Genomic DNA, 12,536 nt, shown 5'->3' with positions numbered 1-12,536 from the left:
TCAGAGGGTGTCACGGCTGCCGAGGCGAGCCGTGTGGATTTAGAAGGAGGACCCAAGATGCAGGCAGTGGATGAGATACCGGTGGTTTTATTTACAGAGGTGTAGTGGCAAACAAACAGTGGGGCATAACAAACAACTAAAGACACCTAAACTGGGAGAACTAAAATAACAGACCTGGGAGCATATGACAACGGCTGATGAATAGCAGAGAGACGCAGACGAGGAACAGGACACCGTGGAACACAGGGTAACAGACTGACACGGAGTTACACAGACTGACACGGAGTTACACAGACGAACCGGCAACAGGCAGGAGAACACACAGGGCTTAAATACACACACCAGTAATCAGGGGATGAGAGACAGGAGGGCAACACAGCTGGGAGGAATCTGGGCTGACGGGACAGGGGAAACGTAAACTGATCACACTCACATATGACACGGACCTTCACAATAAAACAGGAAACTCAGACACATGGAACCAGACAAGACATTGAACTAAACAGACAGATTCACAAACAGATGGGGAGACACCATAGACAGACAGATACAGACGCAGACTCAGAGGCAGATCGAAAATGATAACAAACTAAAAGTGCTGGGTCACCGACCCAGGACCATGACAGAGGGTCTGGACTTTTACATAATAGAATAGAATTCAACTTTGTTGTCATTGCACAGGTACAGGGCAATGAAATGCAGTTTGCATCCATCCAGAAGTGCTTTAGCCATGATATAGATATATTACAATATATATTAGCAATAATATAGATATGTAAGCATATTACAGAAATGGGTCTATTATGGTATGTTACAATGTACACGGTATGAAGTATGTTAAGAATATTCTATAAGTATGTACAGGCTGTAGTGAGTACAAACTATGTACAGGATATAAATATGAAAAACTATACAGAAATCTGAGATATACAGTTATACAGAAATGTGAACTATGCAAGTTATAAACAGTAGTAGGATTAAAAATTATCATATGTACAGAATGATTATTTACACAGAACTATACAGTAGTGCAGTTAAGTAATAGCTATAGCTATAAGCTATAGTAATAGCTTTAAGTCCTGTAGAAAGTTAAATATATGTTGTGCTCACTGGTTACTCTGGTATGAATGACTCTGAATTACTTTATGATAAATAACACGCTATTGTCAAAAAACAGTGAAAGAATTCCAGATCACAAGTTTTTAGTTCAAATACTAGAGATGGCACGATACCACTTTTTTACGTCCGATACCGATACCAATATCATAAATTTGGATATCTTCCGATACCGATATGAATCCGATATAGTGTGTTTTAATCAACAAAACTGTTTTTTTAAATATCTTGCTGCATTTTGTATAAGTTCATACTCAAGTTTAAAACAACAACTACACTAAAGCTATTCTGTTATACCTGTATGCAAAAAAAATATTTCATAGTTCAGCAATACTGATCAATCTAATAAACTTAAACCTACACCATCCTCCCTATTCTGGTATTTTAAAGAGTACTTAGCGTAAATATTAAGCAACCTAACTAATAGGGTTCCAACTCCCAGCAACAAAAATAAATAAATAAAAAATAGGGAACCACCCCTCACGCTCCACCTCATGATGCTTAATCGACGTAATCAACCTTAATTTGATGCAGTGTGAAAAAAAAATGCACAGAAATAAATTATTTTTCAATATACACTCAACAAAAATATAAACGCAACACCTTTGTTTCTGCTCCCATTCCCCATGGGATGGACGTAGAGACCTAAAATTCATTACAGATACACAATATAACCATCCCTCCCAAACAGTGGTCACAAATCAGTCCAAATGTGTGGTAGTGGGCACATCTGCTATATTGAGATAATCCATCCCACCTCACAGGTGTGCCACATCAGGATGCTGATCTGACATCATGAGTAGTGCACAGGTGTACCTCAGACTGCCCACAACAAAAGGCCACCCTGGAATGTGCAGTTTTGTCTCACAGCAAAATGCCACAGATGCCACAAGCAATGAGGGAGGGTGCAATTGGCATGCTGACAGCAGGAACGTCAACCAGATCTGTCGCCCGTGCATTGAATGTTCATTTCTCAACCATAAGCCGTCTCCACAGGCGTTTCAGAGAATATGGCAGCACATCCAACCGGCCTCACAACCGCAGACCTCGTGTAACCACACCAGCCCAGGACCTCCACATCCAGCAGGTTCACCTCCAAGATCGTCTGAGACCAGCCACCCAGACAGCTGCTGGAACAATTGGTTTGCACAACCAAACAATTTCTGCACAAACTGTCAGAAACCGTCTCAGGGACGCTCAACTGCATGCCCGTCGTCCTCATCGGGGTCTTGACCTGACTCCAGCTCGTCGCCGTAACAGACTTGTGTGGGCAAATGCTCACATTCGATGGCGTCTGCCACGTTAGAGAGGTGTGCGCTTCACGGATGAATCATGGTTCACATTGTTCAGGGCAGATGGCAGCTGAGAATGTCCCAGTTCTTGCATGGCCAGCATACTCACCGGACATGTCACCCATTGAGCATGTTCGGGATGTGCTTGACCGGCGTATACGACAGCGTGTACCAGTTCCCACGAATATCCAACAACCTCGCACAGCCATTGAAGTGGAGTGGACCAACATTCCACAGGCCACAATTGACAATCTGATAGACTCCATGCGACGATGTGTTGCACTGCATGAGGCAAATGGTGGTCACACCAGATACTGACCGGTTCTGGGTCCCCAGACCCCCAATAGTGCAAAAAACTGCACATTCCAGGGTGGCCTTTTGTTGTGGGCAGTCTGAGGTACACCTGTGCACTACTCATGATGTCAGATCAGCATCCTGATGTGGCACACCTGTGAGGTGGGATGGATTATCTCAATATAGCAGATGTGCCCACTACCACACATTTGGACTGAGTTGTGACCACTGTTTGGGAGGGATGGTTATATTGTGTATCTGGAATGAATTTTAGGTCTCTACGTCCATCCCATGGGGAATGGGAGCAGTAACAAAGGTGTTGCGTTTATATTTTTGTTGAGTGTATTAAAATATTAAATAGATTCAACATCTTTCTTCAACAAAATTGCAGACTGCACAGATGGTACCGTCCCAAAGGAAAAAGTACTATAGCTTACTAGGGTATATTAGACTTAATAGTTACTATATACAGTAATGGACTTCTATTCATTTTACATCAAATTAAAACTTTGGGTGTCAGATAATTATTTATTAAAAGCTAGACATTTTAAATGAGAATAAGAAAGAAAAGTATGTCTTTGTGCCCCCTTTTCCCTGTTAATGCCCTATCGGCCCCCCTGGCTAAACTTTGCTAGATCCGCCCCTGCACAGTTACGTCAGCTGCGTAGAAAAAGATCCTCGAGTAGAAAGTAAAATTAAATACATTCTAACAACAGCTGATCAAGCTTAAACGTGCTGCTGTTGTTTATCCACTGGTTTCCTCTTTCTGGTGCAAAGTGGGCCAAAAACAAACAAGAGAGACGGACTCGCGACAGAAAAGCCGATCAGCTGATCATTAAGCAGTTTCATGATTGAAGTAGCAGCAAGAAGAGGCAGTCGCTTGTTAAGCTTAACGCAGGAATGCTTTACAAACATTCAGAGATGGACTTACACACTTGCTTTACTTCTCTCGGGGATAATTTTGTCGGAGATGAAATGCCGGGTTGCTAGCGAAGCTCCACATGCTATCCAGACCACCGACAGGTCCTGCATGCCACAGCCGCTCTATCACGTGATGCATACTGCTCCGACGTGCTAACGTTCTGAGGCAAGTTACGGCGTGTTGCAAGTTTTGTGAGGTGCTTTCGTGATATTTAATGGATCAGATTACATTTTTTATTTTTCTCCGATATCCGATCCAGTAATTTAGGTCAGTATCGGACCGATACCGATACGTAATATGGGATCAGTCCATCTCTATCAAATACAAGTAACAACCTTTGACTTTAATCAGGTTTTATTTACCGTATTTCCCGGACTACAAAGCGCACCTGAATATTAGCTGCACAAGCTAAAATCAGGGGAAAATCCTGTTTTGTACATACATTAGCCGCACCTGACCAAAAGCCGCAGGTGTTTCAATATTGACTTATCATATGTAAGAGAATATGCACAAAGCGAATTGTCAGGAAAGAGATGGCTGTTTGGAGACACACCCCTTTTATTAATATTTTGAAAATCAAGTTATGGGTACATATTTGCACATGTGCTGTGCTTCATAAATGAGTAACAAATGTAGTACATAACAGTAACCTACAGCACACCAGAAAAATAGATTCAGACTACCTTTTAGGCTCAGGTGCAGTGACACGGCTTTAACAAGAAGAAAAGTCAGTCATTCACCACCATCTTCCTGCGCACTAAAACCACCAAAGTCCTCTTCTCCAGTGTCGGAAACGAACAGGCTCAGGATGGCTTCGTCATCCACTCTCAGCTTCTTTCCTTCGTTGTCACTTTCAAAACCAAAGATAATCCTCATTGTCATTGTCAGTGTCGGAGTCGAACACCCTCTGAAGGGCCGTGGCGGTGTCCTCCTCTTCATCATGCAGCAGTCCAGCCCTTCGAAATCCGTTGGTGATCGTGGATGTTTGCACACTTTTCCACGCTGTCAGAATCCACCGGTAGAGTTGAGCACAACTTGCTTTTCGCAAGTTTATCGCCGCTCGTCATCCACGACTCCCGCTGAACGCATAGCGCTACTTTGAAGTTTGTTTTTCGCGCTACTTGTACGGCACTATGTTGCCTGGCGGATGGACATGTGACCAACATACCACTCTTGAACCCCGATCCTTCCGCCAGGCAACGTAGTGCCGTACAACAGTGGAACAAACAAAACAAATCGTCTTACGATATCACAAAAATCATGGACAATCTATAGAAAAGCCGCACCTGACTAAAAGCCGCAGGGTTCAAAGCTTGTGCAAAAAGTAGCGGCTTATAGCCCGACAATTACGGTAATTGTGTCAGAGAAAACATGTGCTCTTCATGTAGCTGAGTACATTCAGTGTTTAAAAAAGAAGTTGTGCAGGTCTGAGATCAGCAGTTTTCTGAAACACCAAACTGAGGTACTGTTAATGCTGATGTATAGTGACACAGTTACAGGGGTGATTCATCCTTTTGACTTTTTGTCTTTAAATTTATCAATAAAACAGCTGCAGCTTTCACTGACAGCACATGTGGTACTTTAACCTTTGTACTGTTTTCTTCAGTTAATTTTGGAGTTACTACAAAGATTGAAGATATAGGATGATCTGTCTGCTGTCACTGGGTGGTGCTGAGGTCTGAATCTGAGGACAGCTCCTGTAATCACAAACAGAATCATCACAAAATGAAATATAAAGTTTATCTCTCAAATCTGAAATAGAGTGGATCCTTCTCTGTCCTCACACACTCGGGATCTGAAGTTGTTCAGTCCTACAGTTCTGCCGACAGCTGTTTATTTGTTTTGTTTGTTTTAAAGGCCTTACTAACACATTTTCTAATATCATATTTACCTTTGAGTTTTTGATGCTTTATAAATGGACATCTGCAAAGATGAGATGATGGAGCAGGTTTCAGTCGAGGTTCAGTCTGCTGCTGCATCCCGGTCACAACATACAGAGGTGTTATCAGCTCAGTATTGAACAAGAAATATTAATGTTTCAAATTATTTGTCCTAGAGGATGCAAGCTGTACAGAGTACTGCACATGTGACTTTGTGAACATAATTCATTAAAAATAATTTGGACAGTTTAACCTGAATATTTGTAACAAACTCAGTAAAAATTTTTTTTAAAAAAAGCTAAAAAAAAATAATCAGGGGAAAAATGTAACATTTTAACTTAAGCTGACAAGCGGAAGTAGTTGGTTTCAGTACATAAGTATCGGGCTTTGCTATTTAATCCGTAGCTATTGACTAATGAGGGGAATTTAAAAGTTGGCGTTAATGTCCTTCCACATGTGGAAAACGACAGAAAACATGCTGCTGTTTGCACATATTTAATAATCAGCTCTGCACAGGAGCAGAAGCAGAGTCCAGCCCGTTGCTCTTACAGTATAATACTCATAATAAAAGTACAGTAACCGTGGTTAGTCACTGAGCAGCCCGGTGCGTCTCTCTTGATTTCTTTACTCAGGGTAAATTCATTCACCTGCACGGGTTAGCTAAACAAACTTTACAAAACAAGTTTCCCCGACAGCCGAGTGCTCATCTTAGCTAGCTAGGTCCTTAGGTAGCTAGCTAAGGACCTAAATTACGGATTAGCTTACAAACACATTTAACTTACCAAAAATAATGCGGTGGGGCCTCAGGTCCTCCTGTCCGGTAGTCCAATTTACTGAAGAACACCTCAGGCTGTCACTTTGAAATAGTCGGTAATGTAAACGCTGGACCTCTCAGCATCTGCCATTCCCGAACAGACACGTGCGAGTTTGTCTGTGACTGCAGCCGCGTCATCAGTGTTTTCTCCAGTCATTCGTCAGCATTATAATATATGCAAATACATGCGGGTCGGAATCCCCGCCCCCCAGCGCACCCCCGTACGCCAAAACAGTGCCAGCAGAGTGAAACTGAAAAGTGGATTGAAACCGAAAAAAAATGGATTGAAACTGAAAAAAAAAATTGTAAGCGAAAACAAAAAAATTACAGTTTCAATTAATTGCTTTTCACTATCAATTTTTTTTTCCGGTTTCAATACAAGATTTTGGTGCATTTATTTCAGTTACAATATTTTTTTTCGGTTTCAATATTTTTTTCGGTTTCATTTCAAGGTGGCATCGTTCTGATTCCATAATATTATATGTCACTATCACTGTGTTTAACTACCATAATAATTCTTAGGGTACTGAGTGCATGCTTAATTAGGCTTCACACTGCAGGCGAAAGCGCATCAAATCCGACTTTTTTGACGCTATGCGACCCATATTCAATCATGGTATGACAGTGTGAACGGCACAAATCCGATATTTCCAAATGCGATCTGGGTCACTTTCTTATGTGGTACTGAATTCGATACATATCTGATGTTTTATAAAGCGACTGCTGTTTGATGGTCATGTCGCATTAAATCCGTCTTTTACGTCACTGACACAAGGCAGACGCCAATTATCAGTGCCGGAGAAGCGCCCAAAAAGACATTGTGAATGCTTCCTGGCCATCCAGTGTAGATGTCAGTGAAACTGTTGGGAAGACAACGTGGGAGAAACCTGAATATTTTATTTGTATTGTATAATCTGCAGATTCTGACAGAAATCTGCAACTATCCTTTGAAGCTCCGCTCCTCTAAAACAGCAATAAGGATCATTATTAGGCCATATGTAAGTAACAAAATAACTTTATAACTTAAAGAAAAATTGGGAAACGTAAAGTCCGAAACAGTCAAACAATACTGTTTGGTCTGGGTCTAAACAGAGCGCGTTGTGTGTGACGTCTTCTTTTGCGCATGCGGGCCGCTTTGAGGGTTCACACTAGAGCGCATGTCAAGGCGCGGCTGTGTGGCAGGCAGGAGGAGGACCCAAACGCAAAACTCACAGACACGGGGATGAACTCAAAATCACAGCTTTAATGCTGGAATGGCAGAACATAGGAAATACAAAACTAAACTGGGAAAAGTAAACTAACATACGCAGAGAGACACAGGGAGATCCACACAACATGAGGGACGACGTCACGCTGAACAGAGGGAGACGCAGACAGAAATACACAGAGGGTTAACGAGGGGAGTGGGAACACACGGGGAACACAGGTGACACTGATAATCATAACGAGACAGGGCGGGGTGAACTGAACACTGACGGGAGAGGTGAAACAGGAAGTACAGAGGAGAGAGAGCACGAGTAGAACACCAACGTAACGGGCAGGGGAGACACGGAATAAACACGAAAGGGGACGAGGGCTCATAAATACATAGAGGGCACACAGGGGGAAGAGAGAGCACGGGGAGAACTTAGACATAATGGGCAGGGGAAGCATGGAATAAAACATAAGGAGAGACGAGGGCTCACAGATACACAGAGGGGCACACAGGGAGACATGAAGGGCAAGGGATCAAAACTAGAAGCCATAGAATAAATCACACACAAGTACAATAATACGAAAATCACAAAGAACTAAAAACGCTGGGTCAGGAGACCCAGGACCGTGACAGTACACCCCCCTCAAGGGCTGGCTCCAGACAGCCCAAACACAGAAAAACAAAACCAAACAGAAAACAACCCAGGGCGGGCGGCGGGGGCCCAGGACGGAGGGCTCGGAACAGAAAACAAAAGAAGAGCACAGCAAACACCGGAGCCCAAGAAAATAACTCAAACACAGAGCAGTTCAGGAGGCCGGCCGTGCGCAAGGCAACGGCGGAGACGTGGAAACAGTTCAGGAGGCCGGCCGTGCGCAAGGCAACGGCGGCGGTGAAGGAGACGACGGAGCAGTTCAGGAGGCCGACCGTGCGGAAGGCGACGGCGGCCACTCAGGCGAAGGCGGTCCGGGGGCCGGCCGTGCGGAAGGCGACGGCGGCCACTCAGGCGAAGGCGGTCCGGGGGCCGGCCGTGCGGAAGGCGACGGCGGCCACTCAGGCGAAGGCGGTCCGGGGGCCGGCCGTGCGGAAGGCGACGGCGGCCACTCAGGCGATGACGGTGCAGTTCAGGGGGCCGGCCGCGCGGAAGGCAGCGGCGGCGGCTCTCCAGTGTCAGGCGTACTGGCCGAGGCCCGGTGGGCACAGGACCAATCGAGACGGGACCAGTCAAGGCGGGACCAGGCGAAGCACAGGCTGAGGAGGCTGCGGCAGACGAAGGCTCTGAGGAGGCTGCGGCAGACGAAGGCTCTGAGGAGGCCGGACCAGGCGAGGACGAAGACTCGGAGGCCGGGCCAGGCGGAGCTGCAGAGGCTGAGGCCGGGCCAGGCGGAGCTGCAGAGGCTGAGGCCGGGCCAGGCGGAGCTGCAGCACAGGCGGATGTAGCCGGGCCAGGCGATGACGAGGCGGTCGCAGATGGCGGCTGGACAGGCTCCTCGGGCCCTCCAGCGGAGACAGGAGGCTGAACGGGCCCCTCGGACCCTCCAGCGGAGACAGGAGGCTGAACGGGCCCCTCGGACCCTCCAGCGGAGACAGGAGGCTGAACGGGCCCCTCGGACCCTCCAGCGGAGACGGGAGGCTGAACGGGCCCCTCGGACCCTCCAGCGGAGGCGGGAGGCTGAACGGGCCCCTCGGACCCTCCAGCAGAGACGGGAGGCTGAACGGGCCCCTCGGACCCTCCAGCAGAGACGGGAGGCTGAACGGGCCCCTCGGACCCTCCAGCGGAGACAGGGAGGTGCTGGCCGGGCTCACTGGAACCCCCAGCGGACGAGGTAGATGGCGGCGTGGGAGCCGCGGAGTCCTGGATGAGCTCATCCGAGCTTCCAGCAGGAGCCGATGTAGAGCCAGAGACGATTGGGACCCCGGGCTCAATGTTAAGCTGGCTAGAAAACTGCACTGCTACGGGGAACTGGGCCAAAGGTTCAGGTGCGAGCTGAGCTGCTGGACACACGGGGACCTGAGCTGCTGGACACACGGGGACCTGAGCTGCTGGACACACGGGGACCTGAGCTGCTAACGGTGGAGAAGTAAATGACTGCACAGGGGACTGAACTGATGTCTGTAGTAACGGTGGTGGTGAGAGTGGAGTAGGTGGTGGAATTAATGACTTCATAGGGGAATGAACTAGAGGTAGTGACGGTTGTGGTGCTGGTGGTTGAGTGGGTGACTGTGCTAAAGGAGGCTGCACTGGGGACAGCAGGGCTGCAGGAGGCTGCACTGGGGACAGCAGGGCTGCAGGAGGCTGCACTGGGGACACTGGAGGCTGCACTGGGGACACTGGAGACTGCACTGGGGACACTGGAGACTGCACTGGGGAAAGCAAAGCTGCAGGTGACTGCGCTAGAGACTGCAGTGATGGTTGTAGTGGAGGTGTGACGGGTGGAGGAGTGGCTGAAGTGGCTGCGGGTCGTGCGGCTAGTGGCTCAGCTACAGAGCATATTAACGGCAGGGCTATGGGTTGAATGACTGACTGAGTAGCAGCCTGAGTGGCTGGGTGAAGCGACGGTTGTGGTGGAAGAGAAACAGGTGGTAGTGTGGATGACGGAACTAAGGGCGACTGAGTGGCAGACCGAACTGATGACTGAAGCGATGGTAGAGGTGAAAATGGAGCGTGTGGTGGAGTTAATGGCTGTGCTAGCGGGGACACAGGAGACGCAGCTTGTAGCTGGGCAGCTAAGAGAGCGTCAGGAGGCTGGGCAGCTGATAAACTGTTCACATTACCGTCCGTAGCACAAATCACAACCCCTGAACGAATAGTCCCACGGTTCGACACAGAAAAAGAGTCCTTATTCACCACAGTCGGCGATGTAAAAGTCCGAACGTCCGGCTGTGGGGTGGCGCGCCCGCGGCGTGATCGACGCTTCTTCCCCGCAGATAGCTCCAAAGGGCCGGGCAAAACCTCATCCGGCCGGTGAAACTGACGCGGCTGCTCCAGGGTGGCTGTTGTCTGTTGCTGCTGGGCCAAGTCTGATATTTCCCGAGTTCGCGCCGCCTCCCGGGCTTCATTCAAATTGGCCAATAAGTCCAAACATCCTCTGACCTGGCGGAGATGAGAATTTCCTTTGAGGATTGCTTCGATAGCATTTATCCCCACAATCTTTGCCCTTGTATTGGAAGTGTGGGTTATCCACTCGACTAGGCGTTGGACACGTATCAGATCGCTCTCCCCGGGTAAGTCTGCTGGGTCCATGTTGTGGTGACGTCGTACTGTCAAGGCGCGGCTGTGTGGCAGGCAGGAGGAGGACCCAAACGCAAAACTCACAGACACGGGGATGAACTCAAAATCACAGCTTTAATGCTGGAATGGCAGAACATAGGAAATACAAAACTAAACTGGGAAAAGTAAACTAACATACGCAGAGAGACACAGGGAGATCCACACAACATGAGGGACGACGTCACGCTGAACAGAGGGAGACGCAGACAGAAATACACAGAGGGTTAACGAGGGGAGTGGGAACACACGGGGAACACAGGTGACACTGATAATCATAACGAGACAGGGCGGGGTGAACTGAACACTGACGGGAGAGGTGAAACAGGAAGTACAGAGGAGAGAGAGCACGAGTAGAACACCAACGTAACGGGCAGGGGAGACACGGAATAAACACGAAAGGGGACGAGGGCTCATAAATACATAGAGGGCACACAGGGGGAAGAGAGAGCACGGGGAGAACTTAGACATAATGGGCAGGGGAAGCATGGAATAAAACATAAGGAGAGACGAGGGCTCACAGATACACAGAGGGGCACACAGGGAGACATGAAGGGCAAGGGATCAAAACTAGAAGCCATAGAATAAATCACACACAAGTACAATAATACGAAAATCACAAAGAACTAAAAACGCTGGGTCAGGAGACCCAGGACCGTGACAGCGCATTTGCTGTCACATTTTATTTGTAGTGTGAACAAGCAGACAAAAAAATAATCGGATTTGATCAAAAACAAGAGACATTAACTTGTTTCAATAGGTCATTATGTCCAAAGTCTCCTTCTGGTACTGGGCATGGATCTACCTTCTGAGTAAGCAATGAAGCCGGTGTGAGAATGAAAGGATCTGTAGGATCGTTCGACACAGGCACCAGTGGTCGACTGTTCACTATGGCTGAGACCTCAGCCATGAATGTTGTGAGTACCTCATGTGTGAGTTTGGAGGAGCCCATCTGAAGAAGCATCGAGTCCAGGATATGACGTGTGATGCCGATCATCCTTTCCCACGCTCCTCCCATATGAGAGGAATGTGGTGTGTTGAAGGTCCACGTACATCCGTGTTCTGACAGAAACCTCTTCATAGCTTTCCCATCAAGATTTGAGGGAATCCCCATATCTTTGCAAGCCCTGGTGAAATTAGTGCCCTGGTCGGAGCGTATGTTTTTCAAGGGTCCTCGAATCGCCATAAACCTTCTGAATGCGTTTATGAAACTGGAGGAGTCCAATGACTCAATTACCTCGATGTGTATAGCTCTGACACACAGACAGGTAAAGAGGACAGCCCACCTCTTACTGTCAGCGTGGCCTCCTCTCGTACGACAGGCTGCTACAGACCAGGGCCCAAACACATCAATGCCGACGTTGCTAAAAGGTGGTTCCATGCTGAGCCTATCTGGTGGCAAGTCTGCCATCTTCTGAACTTCACACCTCCCTCTCAGCCTTCGACAAGTGACACACTCGAAAACGAGTCTATTAATGCATCTCCTGCCACCTACGATCCAATAACCTGCAGATCGGACAGCTCCTTCAGTGAAGAGACGTCCTTGGTGACGTACCTGCCCGTGAAAGTGACGCACTATGAGAGTGGTCACGTGATGCCGTCCGGGCAGAACCAATGGCCGTTTCTCGTGGAACCCTATTTTTGCCTCAATGAGACGACCCCCAATCCTTAATAGCCCCTCTGAGTCAATGAAGGGATCCAGGGCAACGAGTGAGCTGCTCTTGGGGATGTTGGCGTTTGATGCAAGACACTCCAGTT

The 12,536-nt window shown here is 47.7% G+C and overlaps 1 protein-coding gene across 1 annotated transcript; it reads right to left on the bottom strand.

The window, feature by feature from the left end:
- Positions 1–6,856: 6,856 nt before the first annotated feature.
- LOC146685303 (uncharacterized) lies at positions 6,857–11,435 on the bottom strand. The gene is made up of 3 exons (XM_085442997.1): positions 9,855–11,435; positions 8,848–9,776; positions 6,857–6,872 (listed from the first exon to the last, which is right to left on the bottom strand). Exons 1-3 carry the CDS (start codon positions 10,752–10,754, stop codon positions 6,857–6,859), a joined length of 1,845 nt encoding a protein of 614 aa, XP_085299123.1. The 5' UTR covers positions 10,755–11,435.
- Between the last annotated feature and the right edge of the window lie 1,101 nt (positions 11,436–12,536).

Source organism: Copadichromis virginalis, linkage group LG20 (genome assembly GCF_057382275.1).
Source record: "Copadichromis virginalis isolate Kocher_CV1m ecotype Utaka linkage group LG20, C_Virginalis_male_GT1.1, whole genome shotgun sequence".
Lineage (NCBI taxonomy): Eukaryota > Metazoa > Chordata > Actinopteri > Cichliformes > Cichlidae > Copadichromis > Copadichromis virginalis.
This window is presented reverse-complemented; position numbering and strand designations above follow the sequence as displayed.